The sequence below is a fragment of the Parasteatoda tepidariorum genome, chromosome 6 (assembly GCF_982258835.1).
Source record: "Parasteatoda tepidariorum strain Cologne lab strain chromosome 6, Ptep-v5.0, whole genome shotgun sequence".
NCBI classification, from domain to species: domain Eukaryota; kingdom Metazoa; phylum Arthropoda; class Arachnida; order Araneae; family Theridiidae; genus Parasteatoda; species Parasteatoda tepidariorum.
The window spans coordinates 87,982,729-88,008,504 of NC_141760.1; the positions used below are offsets into that span (position 1 = coordinate 87,982,729).

General features: G+C 28.2%; 1 protein-coding gene across 3 annotated transcripts in view; it reads left to right on the forward strand.

Annotated features, from left to right (window-relative positions):
- LOC107450353 (protein O-mannosyl-transferase Tmtc3) overlaps positions 1–24,521 on the forward strand; it is a 141,167-nt gene extending 116,646 nt beyond the window's left edge. For 2 of the 3 annotated variants that reach the window (XM_043040419.3, XM_071178412.2), the window contains exons 13-21: positions 438–569; positions 2,287–2,369; positions 6,122–6,194; positions 10,081–10,167; positions 11,033–11,106; positions 15,445–15,565; positions 17,779–17,880; positions 19,856–19,939; positions 22,878–24,521. In XM_043040419.3, the coding sequence (XP_042896353.2) occupies positions 438–569; positions 2,287–2,369; positions 6,122–6,194; positions 10,081–10,167; positions 11,033–11,106; positions 15,445–15,565; positions 17,779–17,880; positions 19,856–19,939; positions 22,878–23,114 (993 nt within the window). In that variant the 3' untranslated portion in view covers positions 23,115–24,521. Of the gene's footprint in view, positions 1–437; positions 570–2,286; positions 2,370–6,121; positions 6,195–10,080; positions 10,168–11,032; positions 11,107–14,912; positions 15,097–15,444; positions 15,566–17,778; positions 17,881–19,855; positions 19,940–22,877 lie in introns of those variants that run through there. The other variant, XM_087166148.1, reaches the window with a different exon arrangement.
- Positions 24,522–25,776: the final 1,255 nt, after the last annotated feature.

The window sequence follows — 25,776 nt, forward strand, 5'->3', positions numbered from 1 at the left end:
AATCTATTTCAATTAATGAAAAATTAAGAATTCCTTCTTCTCCAATCATTTACTGAAGTACAATTGTTATTTATACATGTTTTCAAATTTTATTTCCTTAATTCAATCGTTATCAAAAGTAGGAATTACAACAAAATCACAGAAAACTATTGCAGACTGCCCACTTAGTCGTTCTAGATAGCTGTCAATTTGTTTTTTAAATCCGCATTTTTTCCCATCTTTAAATAATGCTAGTCATTTCATACGCTCAGCACACAGCGCATGCGCCGTTAAGGAATGACAGAGAAACTTTTCCACCTTACTTCCAGCGCTGGCATGGTGCCAAAATTATCTACAAACTTTAGATGCCTCTTCTGTTCCTTACTATAAAATACTTAAAGTTATAACATGTAGAAGCATCAGATCTACCTATTAAATTTTCTTTTTGGTTATTTTAGGCACAATCTTTAATGCCTCATTTGGAGCCCAATTCAGCAGAAACATACGTAACACCAAGCCACTTGCAACTGTTTCTCAGTTTAGCATTTCTTATATCACAAAATAACAGTCGTATTATGGAGGCAGATGAAGTAAGTGTGCTAGCAACATTTAATAAGATGAAATTAAATTATGCTTGAGCCATTGCAATCTAAGTCAATTGGTCTCATTTTTGACGTGATAGGTTATAAATCTAAATTAATTATAACATTCTTTAATTGGTTTGCAAATCATTAGTGACAGTTCGTTAAGTAAAATTATCAACTATGTAGCAATAATTTATCACAAGTATACATCATTACACATTATCAATCATATTTCATATCAATGTCAATTACATTATCAATAATTATCCATAAGTTTATATTTCAAAATCTGATTAGGTATTTACAATTTAGTTTACTTAGTTACAGTACAAAAACGTTCTATTGACATAAACTTGAGAATGTAAACGAGTTTCGATCCATAACAATTGAAATTTTGATAGTGTTTCGATCTGTAATAATTGAATTCTAACACATATTATCGATCATGATCAAAATGCATATCAAATTAAGATAAAATTTTTAGCATTTTGTATTTGTACTTGCACATTGTCAGAAAATTTGAAGCACGTTACCATAGTAATGCAAAAATTTGTGAAAACCTTAATATGATAGTATGATGTACCGTATTATAATACAAATTTTTAACAAACTGAATATGATGACATGTTATACCTTATTATAGTGCAAATTTGTAGTTTCCTTAATATGGTAGCATAATGTATCATATTATAGTGCAAATTTGTATCAACCTGAATATGGTAGAAAGCTGTAATCGTGCTGTTTCACCAGTTTTAAATTTTATTAACATACTATTGTACAAATTTAACTGATACATGGTTTAATTTGCTAACACTGTAGGCACTATATTACGGTTTAAAGTACGAATAATGGTTCGATGTTAATTATGCTTATTAACCGACTGCTTATTAACCGATTTTTTCGAGTAAGAAGAAACATTAAATTTAATTTTATTATTAAAATTGAAAGTAATGAAAAGAAATAGCGATTCTTTAATCAAAGGTCGAGATTGCAAAAAATCTCAACTTATTAACAATAACTAATTTCAATACACTCTTAAACATATTACCTAATACTTTAGGTTGTTACATTTATTTGTATAGTAGAGTTTACTTTTTTATGATATCGTTATTAAGATGAAAAACAGTTAATTCATAAAATATGTTCTTAAATTCAGGATATTAAAATAAATAATCGTTAAAAGATTTACCAAAATTATGGTAATCCGTGCTGTAAAAATGTTTGAAAAAATAAATTAAATCCTTTAAGAATTAGTTTTTAAAAAATGCCTTCATTTTTATTATAAAATGCTTATTTGATGTTTTCCCATAAGACGTAGGCTTAATTATACGAAAAAAATTATTTCGATGAGATTAAACAAAAATAGTTATTTCAAAAAATTGTTCTCATTCGTATTTTAGAAGCATTAAAGTTAATTATAAATAAAAAATTCAAGGTTTGCATGAAATATATGTAATTTAAAAAAAACTTTAAAAACGATTAAAAGAGCTTTTTTAAAGAAACATAAATCCCAACGTTCGAAAACTGATTTTAATTCTTTAAATTATGATGTATTTTTATTCAACATTTTCCCCTAAATGCTAATTTTTTAAAAAATAAACTCTCTTTTAATTTGATACTTTTACTGTTTCTTCGTGTTTAATTTTAATTACCTAACAAACTTTTTTAATAAATTATCAAGATAACTTTTCCTTGACCGAAGCTGTTTTTTCTTTTCTTTTAGCTGTATAAAGAAGCTCTAAGTTTGAGATCCGATTTCACAAAAGCTTACCTAAGTCGAGGTGACTTCCTACTTAAATTAAATAGGTAAGTTAATTTTAAAATTATTTCTAAACATGCAAAATTTCATACATTTTATGCCCTTAATAAACAGTTCAATAAAGGTTTAATTAGCCTATTTGAGTCTTGCGTTCTATTAAAAGAAATGTTCCTCTTTTTTTTTAAAAGAAAAAAAAAAAGCTGGTTGCACTAGTATATAATTTTAAGGTTTTAATTTACAAAAACAAGTTAGTTCTGCATATTTTGAACATTGTTTATAAGTTATTGTTATCAAAAACAAAATGTAAATGGGGATCACTAGTTTAACACTGTTTTGTGGGATACGTATTTATCTGCTTTAGACTTTAGATACGTTGCTTTATTGAAAAACTTGCCTATAACAGATAGAAATGAGGCATTATTTGTCAATTTTTTTCAAATAAATATAAGCCAATAAAATAGATCTCTTTCATTTTTAAATAAAAATTTCACTCGAAAAAGAATGGCGAAATCTGTTTTAAAATGCGCATTTTCCAACTTCATAGTAAAAAAGAACATTTTAAACCACTATTTTTAAAGTTTATCCACCATTTAAAAGACTATTTACTTTCGCCAAGAGTGTTTTTTTTTTCTTCCTCATACCCCGCTAGCTTCCAACTCTCTCTTGCCAGGGATACGTGGCTGACATTTTTACATGCAAAGCTCCATCTACTGTATTTTTCTTTTTAAGAATTTTCTCACTTCCAATGAATGTCACATTCTCATTGTGAAGGATGAAAGAAAGGGTTTCGTTCAGCTGCGTTGTCTTCATTAACCTTTCATGAATTCACCATACTGCATGAAATATTCAGAGGTTTAAAAGAGAAAAAAAATAGAAAAAAAGGTCTCAATTCTGCTAGTCTTGCCATGAATATTCTGAAAGATCGAAAACTTTGGCTTCATTTGATCACATTTTCGATAACAAAAGTATTGCTTAGAGATTCAGTTACGAAAATCCATGCTAAAAAATTACGCTAACATTAAATTCTCCACCTGTTTAATTGTAAGCTAGTTTTTCAAATTCAAGAATTCGACTAAAACTAAGTTCAAAAAGTAAATTGTGGTTGGTTACAGAAAACATCACGTTTTTAGTTTGAATAGCTTATTAAAACTTAACCGAAAAAATTCAATAAATCTTATTCATATATTTCTGCGACTCTAATAAAAATTACAAAAAGATGCGATTTTTACTGATATCTCTAGTTCTTATTTTAACCTAGTCGTGGTGGCTCAGAGGACAGTGCTCGCTTTTCAGTGAGGTGAGCCGGTTCGAATAACAACAATGGCTGGTCGATACGAAATTCAACAACCAGCTCCCACTGACCACAATGCTGATGTAAAAATATCCTCAGAGTTATCATCATGGGTTAGAATCCCCTCGCCGTCAGTCTAACCGTGGGAGGTTTTCGTGGTTTTCCTCACCGTGTAATGCCCTCTCCTTCCCGGGTTAGTTCCATCAAAAAATCTTCCACGAAGGCGAATTTCTTCCGTTGCTTGATCCAGGAGTTCATTATCCTTATGAATTATGTTAAAAATTACAAGGCTTCGGAATTTTAACCTAGGCAGTCGTAAACTCAGAATTGAGTTGGCTATTCAGCAAGAGTTATAAAAATATAAAATAATTTCCAATGAATGGTGAACTGTCGTTCTAAAATTAAAAATCTATTAGGATCCATTAATATCACGTTGGTCTCCCTTTACGCACAACTGGTTAGACTTTTCTCTCTAGTTTTTGATAATTGGCCATAAGAATTGACTTCGAGACTTCTATCACAACTGAAGTTGGTGCCAGTGGTGAGAATGATCGATTTAGTTGGCTACATAAATTTCTAATCCATTCCAAAGGCTGTTATAGGGTTTATACCAGGACTTTGAAAAGGCCAGTCTAGTTTTTGAACACCCACTACATAACCCATAAGTTGCGACGAATGAAGCCACTATCCTGCTGGAAGAAAGATATAAGCCTTCCCTGAAATACGGCATTTGCCGGATTGTCCCCTTACGTCTGAGAGTTCATGTTTCCATTAACAGAAACTAAGAGACCCAGCCAAACTAGAACAGACTATGCTGTTACCACAGGGTGTCCGGATACTTTAACCGAGATAGTGAAGACTTAAAGGAATTCGTATTAAATTTTAATAACCGTTTTAGAAAACTTTTTTTTCGTGGTACAATAGTTACCAAAAACTAAATTTGGAGGAAAAAAAATGACATGCTAAGAAATCTTCCCTCTTTTCAGGAACACTTTATTCATTTAAATTTTAAAATTTTAAGAACAAATTCTAAATGTTTTAATTCAATTCAAGTCTGAACTTTCTAAAAATAATCTATAGATATTACTTTTTTTCATTATTTTCCGCAATATTTTTAGCTTGAATGTAAACAAATTAGCGTTTTTTATTCCACCCTTTACAAATAATGTACATTCCAATTTTGAAATAATTGGTTTAGACCAGTGGTCGGCAAACTTATTAGCCAAAGAGCCAAATATGAACATTACAACAATTTTTAAAAAAGTTAGGAGCCAAATCTGCTTGTTTAATAAACTTTTATTACATTAAATAAGTAGTACACTAAATAAAACTAAATTTCATACTTAATAAATATTTATTAATGCGAACAATATGCTTGCATCTCCTTGGAAAGTTTGAGTAAGTCAGGTCTGTATGTTGTTTTTAATTTTAGGCCAATTTGTACCCCCACTACTTTAGAAAAAGTATGCGCGCATGCTTGTGGTACCTTTGTATCACACCGGAGTACGCCGAAAACATACGAACAATTTAAGCCGGTAGCTTGTACATGGTTTGTGTTAACGTTTACGAAAACTAAAAAAATTAAACTCGATGTTCGTTACGTATTTTCACAACAATATAAAATTCTTATTACCTATCTATCTTTTAACTTAAACAAAAAATTATACATGTTCTCGCTTTATAGAAGAATTTTAATTTATCAAAATAAGATGTAATTTTTTTCTTACTAAGTTTTTTTTTTTAATGGAAATATTAATGCGCCTTCCGTGGATATTTGTGCCAGAGCCGCACTTAAGGAGCCAAAGAGCCACATGCGGCTCTGGAGCCGCACTTTGCCGACCACTGGTTTAGACGAATAGTTACGTACGACCAATAAGGGTGATTGAATTACTGTCTTTTCCACATTATAGTTTACTTTTTTATGAAACTATCAATATGCAATCCTTTCACCGAATCTACTTAAATATTTCAAATTAAATATAAAGAGCAAAGGACTTAGTCTTAAATCTAACAAAATAAACTATAAAGGATATTAAGGTTTAAAGGCTGGAGGATTAAACAAAACTTAGGGAGGAAAAGAGTGATAGAAGCTAGTTCAGAAATATTAGTAATTTGGGGGGATGGTGGACGATAGCGAGCAGTGCATTGCATTTTGTACACGATTAAAAAATACAGAGAAGTAACTTTGGAATACGTATGCAACACATCCAACATCTATCATGCTTCGAGATTCTTTAAGTCCTTTTAAATTCGAACGGATGTTCAGAGCTTATCAAATACCAGCGACAGACTGAAATACTACTGATCGTAAAAAGAAATGATCTTATTGATTTATTCACATTCAATATAAATCTAAAGTAAACCATTCAAATTCGATCCATCAATCTTTTCATAATTCAACTTCCATTCGCCGACATTTAGACTTCTGCTGAATATTCGAAGATTTCTTCCATTTAAAGTTTTTTTTTTCTTCATCTTTTTCATTCGTAAGTGCTTCTTTTATTTCAGAACTAAAGAAGCTGAAGCTATGTACCACCGAGCTTTGGAATACGAAGACAATAATCCTGATCTCTACTTTAATGTGAGTTTTATTTTCGATTTACCTTTTTAATAATTCCATTTTATTTAATAATCTCGACAAATTTCCTTTTAACTTTTTGTTTCTTTAAGAGATTGCAAAAGATTGACGCGTTTAAAATTAATCGATACAAATTTATTATATTTGATTAGTTACATTAGATACATTCACGTTTTTGTAAAACTTTAACTTCATAAAAAATGTTTACTTTAAATTTGAGAATGAAATATCTTATTTATTCAGATTAAATACCGGTAAATTTAAGCATAAAAATGAATATCTATTTACTACTTAAAACATAAGAATGTGCATCTGTTTCATTCTGTCTACGATTTAGTTCAAGTAAAATTAATGGCATTATTTGAACAGAGATTATGTAAATATTAAATAATAAGAAAAGTTTTCAGTAAAAGAATAAAGAAACAATCGCTTTAAACATATATAACATCCAAAATATTGATACTGACTATCCTTTTATTGAAACATATATAAAGGGTGTTCTGTAAAGGTCGAACTTAATATGCAGTTTTAGAATGAAAATGAAAACAAAAAAAGTATACACATAAGTTGCATGTAAATATTTAAGCGTAGAAAACACAAAAACGCTACCAAAACCTGACAAACTACAGTAGAGGGCGGTGAGTGCAATAAACATTAGGTTCAATTGATGGTTCCAATTTGAAAGTGTTTTTAATAGTCTTTCAACTCCTATCTCTTTCCGTCATCTATCCTGTCTTATTACTCTCTTATGTTGTGATTCATCACAAGTCCCCATACATTTTGAAAGCATTTTTGTTAATTCTTCGCTTAAACATTAATTTGAAATTCCAAATGTACGAACTTTAGTCTTCATTTGTTATGAGGATTCTGAAAATATATATTAAGGGCGGTCTTTACAGTTTGAATAATAAATTAAGATTAAGAAAATTTCTCCACTAAAGCTATTTAGCTTTTTATATGTTTTATTTATTTAAATGTAGTTCCTAATTTATTAATTTAAATTTCTCATTAATTTCGTGATAGTTAGTTTTTTTATTAGGCTCACGTATTTGTGAATGTTAATTATTTTTTTAAATTGTGTCAAAATACTTTTAAAAAATTTTAGAATATTGATTGTTTATCCTTGTATTTTCAGAACAATCATTAACTGATTTATTCTTTAAATTCATTTTGTATTTAACATACGATTTTAACACATACATACGATTTTTTGTATTTAACATACGATTTTAACACATACATACGATTTTTTGAGTTTAACATACGGTAGCATATAAAAGTAATAATTTCATAAAATAAAATTCTTAATAACTTTTACATTTTTGCATTGTCTATTATTACAAGGGAATAAATTTTTTGAATGCAAGGAAATTTGTTTTCAAGATATTAGTTTTTTGTGCAAATAATGAAAAGTTAAATTGAAATGTGATTAAATAAAACAATTATGCACAATATAATGAATTTAGCTAAATATTACAACAAAGTAATTAATCATTTCTATTTTTTAATGCATTTTTCTAGAATAAATACATGATTTAAACATTTTATTTCGGACGCTAAATATATAAGAGTCAGTTATATCAAAACCTAAAAAGTGTCATTGAATGCAATTTGACTCATAAATGAATACAAATTGAATAGAGAAAAATCTTTCAATTAGGAAAATATTTAAGAAACTTTACATTTTGAATAAAAGAATTCTTATTTCATTTAATAAACAGAAATTTTAAGTTTTTTAAAGAATAGCATTAAAAAGTTATACTAGAATATGAGGAGTTTCATATTGGAAAGCTGCTTTGTGAACAAGATAGAAATATTTTAAAAATCATCAAATACTAAGAAAAAAAAAAGGAAATTATCTCCTGCGTCTCTTTTAGAAAACACTATAACAATTTATTTGAAATACTTAGAATAAAAGCAATTTACTGAAATAAAACTAACACAAAAGCAATTTCAAAATCTCTTAATCACGCTGTTTAATTGGATTTCAAATGATAATAATCGACCCGAAATAAAGATTTGTACTTCGTAAAAGAGGGTTAATTATAATATTTTTGTTAATAATACCCTGCAATAGTGATTTATATTCTAAAAGTAATCTTATTACAACGAAGTCTTCTAAGCGTACATTTAATTAGTATAATCCAATCAAGTAGTCGTCATGGCAACCGTTAAGCAGTTACATTCGTTAATTTTAAAGGGACATATTCTAATTTATATTACTATTTTATTGTTATAATGCATTTGACTAGATGAATAAAATTAAGTCAAAAATAATTAAATAAATTTCACTTAATTTGATTCATTCATTTAATATAACGGAAAATGTTGGATAGTTTTTCAGGTTAGCAAAGAGCATATTAAATTTATTTTGTCCATTTCAAATTAATTATTAAATTATTAATTACAAAAAATTACAATGTTTTCTTGAATATCTCAATATATATTGAATTTAAGAACTTGTATAAAAATTCAGCTGGTTTTTTATTAATTCCGAAGCCTCCGTACAACTTTCCATTAAACAAGCATAATTTTAAACTAACAATTCATACACTGATTAATACTCTTATAAAAAGCAGTATAAAATTCATAATATTTTAAGTATTTTCTAAAGTGTATTGTAATATGAGTGTAAACGTGTAGTCAAACACGTAACTGCATATTTCATTGTGCATTTGGCAAAATTTCTGGAATTTTTTCTGAATTTCTTCTACTAAATTTACATCTTCAGTAATCTATATCTGAGAAATCTAAAACCAAAACGGGCAAAAGAAAGTTTATGTATTTTTGAGCCAAAAAACTTTTTAAAATTTAGGTTTATTCGAGATTGACGTTTCAGCATTGCAAATTGTATTGATCGGCATTATTGTAACTGTTTATTGCAAATCTAATTTTAGGCTCCTCTGCTTTTTTTTTTTTTTTCTTTTTTTAAGCGTTTAAATTTTTTTGTGAAAAATGAAATACTTCTAGCTATTCTTTGAATCCATGCTCAATAATTAGTAAATTAGGAATCCAATTTAGTTTGTTGTATCTAAAAAATTAATTTTATTAACTTCTTTTCCAAATATAACAGCGTCTTATAAACCACAATATAATCAGAGATCAATAGATATACAAAACGGATCAGAAGTTATCGTGGTAGGTTTCTCAGTTGTAAAGAATTTTTAGAGTTAATTTCACAAAAATAGTTCTCATCAAAAACCAATTAATATTAGGAAGCCGAAGTGGCTCAAAGGATGGAGCCTTCGCCTCCCAATAAGGGGCCCCGGTTCGAATCCCAGCTGTGAATGATAGGTATGCTCCCGGCTCGCACCGACCACAGTGCTGACATAAAATATCCTCAGTGATAGACGGATCATGGGTAGAATTCTCTTGCCATCGGACTAACCGTGAAAGGTTTTCGTGGTTTTCCTCTCCGTCTAATGCAGATACATTTTAACTTTATCAAATAGTTAAGCCAGTTTGTCCCAATGCTTGATCTAGGAATTCTCTCGTTTTCTGGTGCGGGTTCAATATTACATTACTTCGGAATTGAACATTGGTAGTCGTAAACTCCGAATTGGGTCAGTTTTTCAACGCTGGTTAAAAAGTAAAATTAGTCTTAGCCCCCTATGACAGAGTTTCTACGTTTTACCTTGAAAATCATACCATCCAGAGATTACATTTTTTGCTTGAAACCACTAGGTTAGGTAGACTGTTTAGGGAGGGAGATGAATAGAATTTATGTAAATGTTGCTCTAACAACTGACGCCTACGATAATATGTGGTAATTATATCGTTATATGGAAGAAGCAAGTACTGTTTAAAGATCATTCAATTCTATTATAATGCATGAGCAAACTAAAGATTTACCGCTTTTAAAAATAGATTTCTTTTATATATATTTTAGTTGGGAATTGTCTTAATGGACCAAGGTAGAAATTCTGAAGCTTTGGAATTATTTAATAAAGCTTTAGAACTGGAGCCAGATCATGAGGTATGTATACATAAAAATAAAGCATCTAATTTAACAGGAAAAAAACCAGATATTAAGTTATCTCAGTAACTTATGTCGATATCTTTATATTTTTATGACTCATTTTTCTTGAAATGTCTTTTCTAAAGAAAAATTCTAAATTTTGCCCCCAATGAATATTTTTACAGATTGAACGATTAAGTTATCTCAGTAACTTATCTAGATATCTCAGTATATTAAGTTATCTCAGTAACTTATGTCGATATCTTTATATTTTTATGACTCATTTTTCTTGAAATGTCTTTTCTAAAGAAAAATTCTAAATTTTGCCCTCAATGAATATTTTTACAGATTGAACGATTAAGTTATCTCAGTAACTTATCTAGATATCTCAGTATATTAAGTTATCTCAGTAACTTATGTCGATATCTATATTTTTATGACTCATTTTTCTTGAAATGTCTTTTCTAAAGAAAAATTCCAAATTTTGCCCCAATGAATATTTTTACAGATTGAACGATTACGTAATATAAAATATATTTAATGTTTTATATTTAATGCATATGATGTGCTTAATTCTTTATACATGCTGCTTTTATAAAATTTCAAATTTTTAAAAAATCATAGTTAGAAGTGAAAATTGTCATAAAAGCATTCGATTTAAAGTTGTTTAGTATTGCGAAAGAATCTAACTTTTAACCTCTGTATATTATATTGGTCAATATTATTTATAAATATTTAAGTATTTAATCATAGGATTTATCAAATTGAAAAGTTTTATACAATAATGTAAACGAATTTCAAAAACAATTTTAAAAAATTAACTAGAATTGAAACTGATAAATTATTTTTATAGTTATAAGTATGCTTTGTTTTCTTTCCTCAGAAATCTTTAGAACTCTCAGCTATTTTAATGCATGGTTCAGGACTTCCGAACGAAAGAAATTTAGCTAGAGTTCGGTAAGTACAGAATTACTAGTTTAGATATCCAGATGATAGTTAATAATATATCTAAAATAAAACTATTCATATTCAAAGCTATATGAGTGCTAATTAATTAATTATTGAATAAAAATTAAAAATTTCGAAAAATATTTTAAACTTTCTTTATTCTAAATCATTTTTATTTATTAAATATCAATTTATAATTAATAATTGATATTAATTAATTACTTAATGTAATTACTTTATTAATTATTTCATTAATTAATAACTTAATATAATTACTCTATTAATTATTTTATTAATTAATAACTTAATATAATTACTCTATTAATTATTTTATTAATTAATTACTTATAAAATTACTTAATCAATTACTCTGAATATTATTCATTAATATGTATTTAAAGAAATATGTAGGACATTTTCTTGAAAAATAAAATTATATCCTCCATAAACAATGAAGACTTTATTAATTAATTTTTTTAAAAATTATTTATTTATTCAAAAAATATTTATTTATTTAAAAGTTATTTATTAATTTAAAAATTATTTATTGATTTAAAAGCCTTAGTACAATTTCAAAATTTATAATTTTTTTAGAAACAATAATAAAAAATATTTGAAATTAGCAGATTTTTATGTAACTAAAATCTGCCAAGTGTTTAGAGAAATATATTGGTCATTTTCTTCAAAAATGAAATTATATCTTCAATAAACTATGAAGTTAGCTTTAGCCAGCTTTTATTAGTTAGCTTTTTTGTCCAAAAAAGGCTAACTTGTTCATCATTAGTCTTTTCTGGAATAAGACATATAATATCACATTCAAGTTATGATTCAATTTAGTAACATTTTTGATCAGCCTTCTCAACGTTCTACTTTATTCTTCAACATTTTCCTAGCAAAAAAAGATGAATTTTTAAACTGTGATAAGTTTTTTTCGATATACAAACCCGCATCGCACTTCAAAAAAGGAAATTTTCCAGGTGTAGAACAAGAAAAAAGCCCGTTACTGCTATTGATTTTATCATGAAGTGATCATGATTAATGATTCCTCGTGTTTCAAATGTCATCAGATTTAATTCACGTCATGTGGTTAAAACAGTTTACGTGATTGATGGAGCTTACTATGCTTCATTTAATGATAATTTTAATATAAAAACGAAATTCCTGAGTTATTACTTTTTTTATTGTTGTGAGGGTGGGATATAAATTTTAAATGACAAATGAATTTGAAATTTTGAATAAAAAGTATAATAAAAGCAATCAATAGAAAAAACTTTAATATGTTGAGAAGCTATTTCCAACAAATGAAATCAACATCTTTACTGCATGCTAAAAATCATTAACATTAAGCGCAATTCTTAATGTTCCCCAAGCATAAAATAGCTTTAAAGAATCATTTGTCAGGATTTATCGTGCTTAAGTTTGATGTTTAACTGAGAACTGGAATTATTTCTGGAAAAAAAAGGGAAACATTTTTTGCAAAGAATTCAAAATAAACTCTGGTGCTACTTTTGAAGTGATGCCTGTTAAAAGAAACAATATTTTAAATCATATTTCTTTACGCTTTCTTTACTGAAAATTAAAATTTTTTTTTAGTGAAAAAGGAAGAAAAGTGTTTTGCATTGAATTTTAAATGCAAAAAAAGAGAAAAAACTTAAAATGTTCTCTAATTGGCTTTATAAAATAACAAGCATCATTTTATCCCATATTTCCATAATCTTGTTTTAATTTATTCAACTTTTTGGAAACTCAACTCGAAACTATGCTTTCATATTTATTTAAAGAAATACTATGAATTATTTAAGGATTATTGTTCAATTTTTGTGGCATTATATATTTTTTATTACGAAATCAGTGGAACTTGCATTTAGATTGGCTTCTGCTGTGCTATGTTACTGTGTTGTCTTACTGCGTTGTTGTGTTACTCGCGTATTGGGTTGCTGTTGTGTGCTATGGTGACTAGCGTTATATTCAGACAATGAAAAAATTATTCAAAAATAGATATTTACGCTAACTTTTAATGGAATTTTTTTAACAAAAAATATATGAATGTTGGTATTAAGGCTTATTTAAGATGAATTTTGTAAAAAAAAAAATAATGATTGACTCATTAAATAATTATTAGCTGGTTTAAACTTATAGTTATCTTTATAATAATAGTAGCGACAAAAAATCCAGAAAAGAATGAATCATGATGTGTTTATTCTGTGCTTACTAACAGGTTGTTTAACTGTTTTAATTAAGAAATTATTTTGTTTGGATAAAATTTCTTACAACTACAATTTTAAGTTTCGTTTGAATCCTGTAACATATATATGTCGAATAAAATTTTAATCATTCTTTTGATTTAGGAATTTTTTTTCTTTTTAAATTCCTTAAAAAACTGAATAAATAATGCTCTAAATGCACTAAAATCGGGCATATACTTGAGAACTGACTTCAAAAACAATACAACTCATTTTCTAACTTAACTTATTTCCTGAAACCTAAAATCTAGGGTTATTTCAAGAAAGTTTCAATCTTCGCAAGCTTTTAATTTTTTAGGTCTCAAACTAAAAATGAATGCGACAGTTAAACCGATTATAATTGGTGCGAAAAAAATGTTTCTTTAAAAAGAAAAAAGAAACAAAATAATGTTCTTGCTAACTTTCATGTTCATTAATATCTTTTTTTTAAATCTTAATCCGATATGCTAGTGTTCTTCACCTAAATAATTGATATAGCAATTGAGAAATTTAACCACACAAACACATTTTTAAATAATTTTAACATTTTTACTTTAGTTTTTAAACTTTCATTTATTTTTTAAATATTTTTATTAAATTTTTTAAAAAAAATATTGTTTTCATAGTGAGTCTAAAATCATCAACTTTAAAAGTCTGTTTTTTACCAAAATAAATTTAATCGGTCCAAAAATACGCCAAAACTTGCCAAATGTGAACAAAAAAACTTTTAGAAAACGAATTCGAGAGAGCTGGATTTAAAACAAATGACAACGGCATATCACAGAAATAACTGAAATAAAAACTTTCCTTAAACTTTAAAAAACTATATCGCATTTCCGTTTAAAAATGACATTTATACTATACCTTAATGAATGAATCTTAATTATCTTTTCCAAAAGAAATGAAATAATTGTGGTGACAGAACTTTAATAAACATTCACGCTTGGTTACTTCAAATAAATTAAAGTGCTATTTTCCCCTAAGATTAAATTGTTTAATTATATTTAGGATGAAAACTTTTCAAATATACATTTATCTAAACATTCCAGTTCAATTTTAATTAAACTTAATTTTTTATTGCTTCTTGTTTTTTTAGTTAGAAATCAATATACTGGAGGAAGCAAAATTAGCTCCATAAGTATAAATTATTTTTCTCTACCAAATAAGCTTAGGTTATTTTATTTTACTTTCATGTTTTATTTTATGTTTTGTGAAAATTGTAGACCAAATGGAAAGAAACGGAACGCGTTTATTAAAATTTAGGATTGCTTTCTGAAAAATTTCTATAGTACAAAAGCTATTTTAATTCACGTTAATGTTTTATTTTCAGTTTGAAGAAAATTATAGACCCAAAAATGGAAACCTAATGCGTTTATTTAAATTTAGGATTTCTTTCTGCGCATAGTAGAAATTTCCCTATAGCAGAAAAGTTTTTGTATTTTACTTTGTTTTATTTTGCTTAGAGAAGATTATCGATCCAAGAAAAGAAGCGAAACGCGTTTATTTAAATTTAGGATTGCTTTCTGTGCACAGTAAAAAAAAATCAATATTGTAGAAAAGTTATTGTACTTTACTGTAATGTTTTATTTTCAGTTTGGAGAAAATTGTATATCCAAGAAAGGAAACGAAACGCGTTTATTTAGATTTAGGATTGCTTTCTATGCATAGTAGAAATTTCCCTATAACAGAGAAGCTAGTTAATTTTACCGTAATGTTTCATTTTCAGTTTGGAGAGAATTATCGACCTAAAAAAGAAAACTAAAAGCGTTTATTTAAATTTAGAATTGTCTTCTGTGCGCAGTAAAATAAAAATCAATAAAGTAGAAAAGTTATTGTATTTTATTTTAATGTTTTATTTTGGAGAAAATATAGGCCCAATAAAAGAAACGAAAGGCATTTATTTAAATTTAGGATCGCTTTCTATGCTTAGTAAAAAATTTCTTATAGCAGAAAATTTCTTATATTTTACTTTGTTTTCTTTTCAGTTTAAAGAAAATTATAGACCCAAAGAAAAGAAACGAAATGAATTTTTTTTTTTAAATTTAGAATTGTTTCCTTGTATACTTAGTAAAAAATTCCTTATAGTATAAAGGTTATTCTATTTTACTTAATGTTTTATTTTCAGTTTGGAGAAAATTGTAGACCGAGGAAAGGAAACTGAGCGAGTGTACATAAATTTGGGATTGTTGGCTGTGCACAATAAAAATTTTCCTATAGCAGAAAAATGGTTCAGAAAAGCTCTTCAGGTAAAATTTTGCCTTCTAAAACTCATTATTTTCTTTAATTCCAAAATTCGAAATTTTTAAAGTAACCCTGGAAATAGTTACTAGCGCCGGCAACACAAATACTATCAAAAAATTATCCTTATTAGACAAATCATGAGGTACAGTTCTCTTATTACTGGACTAACAGTTTGAAGTTCAATGGCTTCCTTTGTCACGGCAACGAAAATTCTGGTTTGTTTCATTCAGAAAGTTGTCCACCAAAGTTGTCTCTATGCGAGGAGAATTAAAAATTCTGGTAAAATTACTGTATTGTATAGTAGTGACTATTCTGGGAAAAAACTGCAATTCTGGTTATTAAAGCCAAAATGTTTAGTAATTAAACCATTAATTTCGTTCACATGGTATCTAATGGTTAACAGAGAATTCCAGTTTTTATTGCCCAAATTCAGTTAAATATACAAAAAAGTAAATTTTATCAAATAAATGGTTTTTATGCCGTATTTCTAACGTAACCTGATAAATTATTAAATTTTACCACATTTTCCAAATTTTAGGGCATATTATAAAACCATATTTTATTGTTAGTTTTACTAAAATCATTACCGAAACGCCTCGGTAAATTTTATCATGTCAGGTGTTCAGACAATATAATTTTTTTAAAGAGCCTATTGAATTTTCCGACACCCATGTTTAATTCCGTAAACTCGTCTTTACGAACCTAATCCAAAAGACAAAGAACTTAAGGAACACGCATTATGACAAATGTGCCTTCGATGAAATTTCTTTCAAATGAAACCAACCTATATGTGCGCTACTCGGCGGGGGAAACCACGAAAACTTCCACAGTAAGCCCAAAAGCAAGAGTATATTACCTATGACAGGGTGCTATTAATTAAAGCTACACTTTTTTAGGCCAACATAGTGTCCATCCTGGTGGGAAAATTTCAATAAAACTTGGTATGTATGACTTAAATCTTGAGAAAAGAAAATTTAGTAAAATATTTCATGCATATTAAATATTCGTAGAAGAGGCTTTTTACGTACGAGAGAAAAGATAATGTAATTTAGAAGTCAATGCCGCTAAAGATTTCTCCTCGTGCGATTTTCAGAAGAAGGAACTGATAGGAAAGAACTAAAAAGATGATTAATAAATTCGAAGAGATTGGAGTAAGGGATATGCCGCAAGAAGTGAATGTGGCTTCAATTGTGCTGATTTTGTAAGGAAGCATATCGTGTCATTCATTTTTCTGCAATTGAGCACGAAGAATCCTTTGTGCCTATTTCGTAGCTCAATAACTTCAATTTTAATCCGATTAAATTTATTAGTCAACAGCGTGTGGTTTGCATTTTGATGAGATATTTTTAAAATTATTAAACCAATGTAGCGAAGATATATTGAATTAAAAATGTTTGATTTTTAAATTTAGTTCACTAAAAAGCAGAGAGCACAATCAAAAAAGGGCGTAAACATGCTGTTTAAATGTTTGTGATAATTTGGTTGGAAGTTATCGAACACGCAAATAATGAAAAACATAATTTTAATAAAAATCTCATTTAAAATTAACTAAAGGTTATTCCATCACACTGAAATAATATACGCTGTACCTTTTTTATATTTATGCCAGTTTCAGCTAAAGCTACAGAAATTGTTCTACAGTGCTCATATCAAAGTGAGTAAAAAAAATTTTAAAATATCATATTTCTTTAAAATATTATAGAGATGTTATTTTTTAAAGTTTGTAAAGTTTATAGTTAAAATTATACATTTGTAAAGTTTATGTCGAATTTTTAAATGGTGTTCTTTTAAAAATGGCATAAAAAACCATATATCTACAATAACCCTAAATCATATTCAAAATCGCACAAATAAATTCAAATATTTTTACTTCAATAGAACTTTCAAAAGACTCAAACAATTTGAAATATTTTATACTATCACACCATGGGCTAAAATAACACAATCCATCAAACTACGACACAGCCATCCATCTCAATCATGTCAAAACATTATACAAAGCACCAATTTTTGCATATAAAACTTAAAAACAAATCCCTCTATAAATTTTATCCCACAAAAATACCAAACCCGTATAGAATATCTGATCTAAAAAAATACGATCTGTTGGTGATTTAACCATGTTTAGAGGAAGATATTCTCTTCTATATGGAGAAAATCTCCCTCATTTTTTTCTTCTCCCTTCTCTCATCCATACATATTTATTCTTCTTTTTCAGAAGGATCCTATTTCCCGAGAGGCACTCTTCAACCTGGCTCTGCTGTTATCCGAAGAACACAGACAAGCAGAGGCAGTGTTCTCTCTCGATCAGCTTCTCCAGGTAATGGGCCGCCTGTTTTCCATTATAGATACACTACACTGATCATGTCTCTTGGACGATGCATCAAGTTTAGGCCTATTTTATTCATCGCCAACCATACAAAACAAAAGAAAGATCCTCAGCATGTGGTTTCCTTTTTTGGCGATGGATGTAATGAAACTGTAGATCCCGCAGTGAGCTATAGGATGTTTCCCATAGGAGTCATTTCATAAAATGAAGATAGTCTGTCACAGGTTATATTAAAATAAATGTAGGATGGAACTTGTTTTGGGGTACTAAAGACATTTATTTAGCACTAAACGTGTGTTTTGAAGGACTAGTGTAAAGATTTTGAGATGATATATTGAGAGCTTAAGTTGTGTAAATTAATTGAGAGGATTAATTTTGATATCCTTTTCAAAACGTTTATAGGGAGAAAAATATCTTGTTTTGTTATTTCATTTGCAAACTGCTTTGTTTCTGGAACGAATTTTTTAAGATAATTTTTGTGCTACGAATGTTTAATGTGTGTTTTAATGGACTGGTGCTTTAAAGTTGAACTAATATAATAATAAAATAAAAATTTAAGTTATGCAAATCAATTAAGGTCATTATTTTCAAAATTCCTATCAGAAATTTTATAGAAGAATAAAATTATACATTGAACTTTTGTTACTTGTTCTTTTTGTTCTAGTGTGTATTTTTAATCTAATTGAAATACTTCATTGCTTATAAATATAAATTCGTTAAAAATACCCGCTCTTTTCAAATGCTCCAGATAAACTACGTTCATAAGTTTGGAACAAAACCAAGTCTGACTTCTAGCGAAAAGCAGAATAATTCTTTATCTTAGAGTTTAAATTAATAACATTTTAGCTGTGTGTAAATATCATAAAAAGGAACATTTAATGATGATCACGTAAACTATTTACAATTTAAAGAAAAAAAATAACTTAATAATCATTACGTTGCTCCAAAGATTTAACAAATTCATCCTCTTTTCTCTTTTCCATTTCAATTCAGTTTTTTTTTCAACTTATTTCTTTTTTTTTTTACTTGCAGTTCATGAGCGCAAACGAAAATTGAAGCACGTGTCAATTTTCCAACAGTAATAGTGTTGAAAATCACAGTGAACCTTTAAGTTGTGTAAATTAAATTAGACATTATTAAAATTCATAGTAGTATTTATCACATAATGAAGCTAACTAAAAATGGAGTAAACAGGCGAAAATAAAATACAGAGACTTTAAATTGCAGAATCTTTCCATCTCAAATTTACAGCATAAACTAAACAATTCAAGCCAATGTCAGGTTCTACTGCTACGACCAGAAAAAACTTTACGAAATCTGTTTCCGTGACATCACAGTTGGACATCTTTAAGTATTTTTATCAATAAGTGAGGGAGGGAAAATTTTTGTTTGAGTCAACTATTCTGTGTGTGTCAACTTTTCGGAATCATTTCACAAATTTCTTTTTTAACTTTGCATTATTTAGTAAAATTAAGAATTTCTAAACACTGTCTAAAAGTTAGAAATTATGAATGTATAATTTTCCGGTTCAGTAAAAGAAACAGTAAAACGATTTCTATCATGAAAATAAATGTAATAAAATAGCAAAATAATTTCTATGGACCATTTTAAGAAATGAATAATATAGATGAGATTCTGTTTCAGGCAATGTAATTACAATTCACCTGTCTAATTACAAATTAGTTTCTCTTATCCTTGACAATTGCAATTTGCCTCTTGCCATCACAACAATATTATTACCTTAAATAAAATATTGAATTTTCGATTTAGTTCTAATTAAATAAAAATAAGAAAGATAAACTTAACTGCAAAATTTTCTGAACGCAATTGAAAATGCAAAACATAATCATTTAAAATGTTTTCGAAATATTCATTATTCCAAAATTGCAAAGACTATCTAACACTCATTATGAAAATGCATATTTCAAATTCCATAATTTGATCATTCAATTTACTCTCTTTTCAGCACTATCCAAGTCACATTAATGGTTTACTGTTGCTGGCTGACATCAATGTCAATTATTTGCGCAATCTTGATATTGCGGAAAAGGTAAATTGCTTATTCAATCTGCAATTTTTCGCTAATTCCGTCTCATTAAAAATAATCTACAATCTTTAATTTCATTTAATATGACGAGGATTTGGAACCGTATCCAATTATTGAATCTACGCAGAATATTTGGAAATCATATAATATGACGAGCTAATTATCGTCAACAAAGAGAAAAAGATACGATATTTGAATTAAATTGATCTTCGGTATTTACTTCTAGTGAATATATAATTAGTAACATATTTAAAATTCCATTTTTTTGTAAGATAAATGAAATTCTATCTTTATTTAAAATTGACAACCTACGTCGTAGTTTTAAAGGAGTTTGTGACAAAAATAATTTGATTATTTTTTCTTCCTAATAAAATTTTTTATAAATGTTTTTGATAAACGATTTCATTTAGGTCTTATTTATTTTGTTATCTATTTTTTAAAGCAACATCGCTCTCGAATTTTCTAAAAATTATAAAAAGCTTCGCATAAAAAAAAATTAGTACTTGAAAATCATCATTAGTACACTGAGAAAACGATCAAAACTACCAGAATATGGTAAAATTTACAGTGTTCCTGGTTCTATGGGAAAACCGAAAAAGCTTTGTAATTTTTACCAAACCGCATTTGTAGTGATTTTGATAAAGTAAACAATAAAATATGATTTTATAATATGTCCTAAAATTTGGTAATTTTATTATGATGCCTTAGATCATGGTACAAAAATCATTTTAAATTTACTTTTCCAGACTAAATGTATGGTGAGAAAAACTAATTTTCAAAACCAGAGTTTCCGGTAAACCATGACCATATGAGCAGAAAAATTTCTAAATGAATGGTTAAAGTACCATATACTTTGGCTTCATTAATTAGAATAGGGGCCGGTATAGTCTGGTAGGAAGGACGCTGGACTCACGTTCGCAAGAACGGGAGTGACTGGCGCACGTTAAATATGTCTGGTCACAAACTCCTCCATATTTCCATAACAAATTATACCTCTGTGGGTGCTAAATTGAAGATTGATAATTTTCTGGTTCAGGTCAAAATTATGATCTGTGGATAGATGTATGAATGGGTTCGCCCCATAAACTAGTGCGACGCATGGGTGTGGCAGAAGTCGAATTCTTCGCCATAGATGGCGCCATTGCAAAACAAGAACTGTCACACGCCTTGCCTTATTGACCTGCAACATCAACGGCATTAATCGGAATTATGATTCTTTATTTCAAATGTCATTACCATACTGTACGGTAATTTTACAGAAATTTTTTTCTTTGTGTACCATTTCGTTGGTAAGTTAGTTAACAATAAACTATCAAACTCTGAGCTTTCAGTTTTAAGCTAAATTATTAAGCTAGATTTCAATAAATAAATTTTAAGTTCAAGTCTACCAATTGTAAGGATGGTTTTGATTTGCGTCTAGTGTAGTCATACTTCAAAAAATCAGATTTGTACTTCAAATTCAAAAAACAACTAAGTTCGTTTTTTTTTTTTTTTTTTTTTTAATATTTATAGTGGAGAAAAAATACGTCCAGGTATGTATGTACCTTGTAATAATGCTAACCTAGTATGTACTTTAACTTAACAACTAAGTTTGTACTTCAGCATGAAGGCAAAGTTTGTACTCAAGCATTACAACCAAGTTCGTATTTTACAATAGCGAGCAATTTTATACTTTAAAATAACTACTTTTTTTCTAATTAGTGATATAGTTTAAAATACTGACCCAGGTTGTACTTAAAAATTTTCACTATAAGTTTGTACTTAAGACTAACCATCAAGTTCATACTTAAAATCGACCCAGTTAGTATTAAGTATTTTAAGAAAGCAATTAGGTACTTCAGAAAATCAGGAATTAAAAATTTAGAAGTTAAAAAAAATAGTGGAAATGTTGGTTAAGAAGGAATGAGAGAAATGGTTTTAAATAGAAACTAATAACAAGCATATCTTATTGCAATTTTTCTAATATATTCTATCAAAGGCAGCAAAAATTAGTTTTTAGATTCTTCTAAAACTAACCTTTTTGTTTTTGCTACAAATATTTTATGAAAAAAATATTTTGTAACGATTTTTCACGTAAAAAAAAATTTATAAACTTTAAAAATATTTTTTCACTTATTTTAAATAGATTGTCCCTTAATTTTAAATACCTACTTTATTCTTCACGCCGACCGGCCTGTGTAAGGGTTAGGGAACTGCCCTTGCATCAGAAAGGTTCTGGGTCCGAATCCCGGGCAAGGCATGGATGTTCTTTCCTTCTCTGTACTATCTGTCCTTACTTTGGGAACAACGTTGGCCCACCTAATATGGTGCCCCTGAAAGAGGCCAACAAATCTGGCCTGTAAATGCCTGAATTGACGGAAAATATTAACACAGGTTTGCATTGGGAAAGAAAAAAAATTTTTATTCTTCATTAGTTACAAAAGAAATCAATGGAAAAAAAATTATTATATTTGCTAATTTTATTTTTGTAATAATTAAAAGAAGCAAATCTTACGCTTATAATTGTATTGAGTTATATAGGTGGGGTTTAAAATCTTCCTTCAACTTACCCGGTGAGTTTTAATTATAAAAATGGAGTCTGTTATAAATAAGAAAAATTCACCTCCCCCCTTTATTGAGCACACTTTAAACTTATATCAAAGTCAAGATCTGGTGTGCATTTCTCTAAAGCCCACAAGATTTGTGAATACTTTACTAAATTGCGCATTAACCTCACTTTTACAATGATTGAGTTGAATTTATAACACTAGTTTATCATGCGCCAAACGTAAACGATGTTACGTCTTCTAATCTTTTTTCTCATTTTGTCTTTGTTTAATGAAAAATAAAAACAAATTCATTAAAAATTTGTTTAATGAATGTTGTAAAAAAAGAACTACAAGATCCGTATATTTTATGAATAAAAAATATTTTATTTAAATTACTTTGTCTTCTTTTCCAGTGCTACCGAAAAGTTCTAGAATTGGAACCAGTCAACCAAAAAGCTTTACACAATCTGTGTGTTCTTCATTTTGAACGTCAGGATTTTGAAACAGCCGAAATATGCTTAACTCATGCGCTCTCTGTGCATCCAGGCGTATCTTACATCAGCCAACACTTAGATATTGTCAGAAATATCATTCGCCAAAATCAAAAAACTGTTTTGGAACATTTACAATCACAGCATTCTTTCAGCTGACAGATTGTAAACTTTGACGCCAACTGATAGAGCTTTCAAATTCAAACTTCTTTGCAAGCGTCAGAACAAGAACATTGCATACATCAGCACAAGAACTTTGCAAGAAACAGAACAAGAAGAAGCTTATGGTAAAGGATGGTAGAAAATGAAGGTCACCGTCATAAATAAAATTAATCTTAACATTGAATAAAGATTTTGCTATTTCGAAGTTATTTATGGAGCTAGGCTTACTGACTTAACATCTTCAAAAATTTTAAAAAGCATAGCATGCTAAAGATATCTGTAAATATCTACAAAAGTTTGCATTTTTATAATATCCAAGTTATTTAAGAAACTACCATGTCTTTGACCATCAAAGTATAAATGTTGCAATGAGTTTAAGAATTAATTGACGGGGAATGTTTTTCTATAATGTCAAAAGAACTTGGATTTCATACATTAATCAGATTTTTTTTTAGAAGTGGTTTCGTTAAACATAATGTAAATGATATTTTAACTCAAACTCAGATAAATGTCGATATTTTGGCATTATGTAAGACACTTTTGAAATACCAACACATCCATAGTTTTTACAATGCAACTTTAAAATTGATTCCAAAGAACGCACTTCTTTATTTAAGGGAATTTTATTTTATAAATAACCTTATTTCCTGAACAATTTCACAACAATTTATGTCACTATCACCATCATAATTTCTAAATACATTCAATCAATGTGTGTAATAAACAGCAATATTCTTATTAATTTTAAAAAATGTCAGTTTTAGGCATTATTGCAAATATAGTGTTGCAAAGTCAAATAGAAAAGATTAATCCATTCTTTATGTGTTTTAAGTGATAATTTAGATTTCACATTTAAGCTCAGAATAATTTAAAAATCAACGCACTATAGATTTAAAACAAAATTTTTAACATTTTGCAATAAAATACCAATTTCATTCCAACCATCAATATTTGGTTTTAGAAATTTTATTTACGGAATTCAAAGATATTTTAAGCCTTATCTTATAATCTCAACAAACCTAACCATATTGGACTTCGGATTGATCGTCTACTACGTAACCAGTTAATGTTTGAAGTTTAACTTTAAATTTCGTGAAAAAATACGCGCAATACATTTATTTCATTGAGCTATAATGCGAAAGGAAATATATAAATATTAATTGTGTCTTCAAGAGAAATTTGTGAGGTTTGGACGATATCGTTATACTTTTCTCTGAACTTCGCACTACATCAAGCATATTCCCTTTAAACTTCTCACTCTCTTCTGATTTTTGCTAATACAATCACTCAGTCCTTTCTCTGCTGTTTTTATGGACTACCGAGTGCTAAAATATTAAACACATTGCATGATGAACTTGTAATATTTGCTTAAACTTATTCAATAAAAATTATACTATTCTTCACTATTCTGTTTTGTTATTTATTCTTCAATGCATAGCAAAAATTATTCAGAACAGGGTTTTAAACTACCAATGAGACAAAATTACAAAAGGTGCGAACGAAGTAGAATTGAATTGCGAAGTGCAAAATTAGTTCGACATCAGATAAACGATGTAGTTCACGTTACTGTTATAAAGATAACGACATGGTTTTGACGATGGCTAGTAGCTACATGCTACAGAAAATATTTGGAATTCAAACCAGAGGCAAAGCTTCATTCTTGGCATTCTGGAAGATTTCTGGTTCGTCGCTGAGCAACAAGTATTCCAGCAATTAAATATTAGATTGAATCAACTCAGGTCAATAAGGTCTTCATTCAAACCAAAGAGGAAAAAATCCAGGCATGTAGATTCGGTGATCTGGCAGGCCAATGAACTGTACCACATAGTTTTTCACATACCTAACATTTTGGACCATGCGAAGCAATGTTTCGTTTTTATTTATCCCGTACTTCTCTTGCTAGTTTGCACTGTTAGTTAAGCCACCTTATATATAAAACTTGCTATTCAAGAAGTTTGATACATTTCAGGAAGAAGTAGAATAATTAAAACTAATAATAAGTATAATGAAAACTAAACATTAAGGAACATTTGTTATACGTATCTGGATACAAATCCTGTAGAGACATGCCATGCAGAAAACAGAAAAATATTAGCAGAAATTATTTTTAATATTATAAAATTGCTAGAATTGCTATTGAAACTATTCTTAAAGTTACAAATAGTTTCTGGAAAATATCTCAAAATGCAATTTCAAATTCTAAAATGAACCACAGCCTTAATCAACGACATTTCTAGTTTTTATTTTCATATTTTTTTAATATTATGAATTATTCATAAAGTAATTCTAATCTTAGTTTTGACTACTCAAAAGTCATTTTATGATTACTATAGAAAAATATATTCATTCAAGCGATGAGAAAAAATGGAGAACTGTTTTTGGAAGACAAGAAGGAAAAAAAAATTCAAATTGTGTCACAGACACGAAGCAGCGAAGCGCGTTTTAGGACATGAATATATCGCTCATAATTTATTTTTGTGACAAACACATTTCATTTATGCATATTTTGAAACAAATGAGATGAAACTGCTCTAACTCTTTCAGGCTAACCAAAAAGTTTTTAAAAAAAATTGTTTTTGTTCGTCTGTTTTTTTTAAAAAAAACAGGAATAAGTTATTTTCAGTTGATGTGACAACATTGAGAAACATACTTTTTTTTC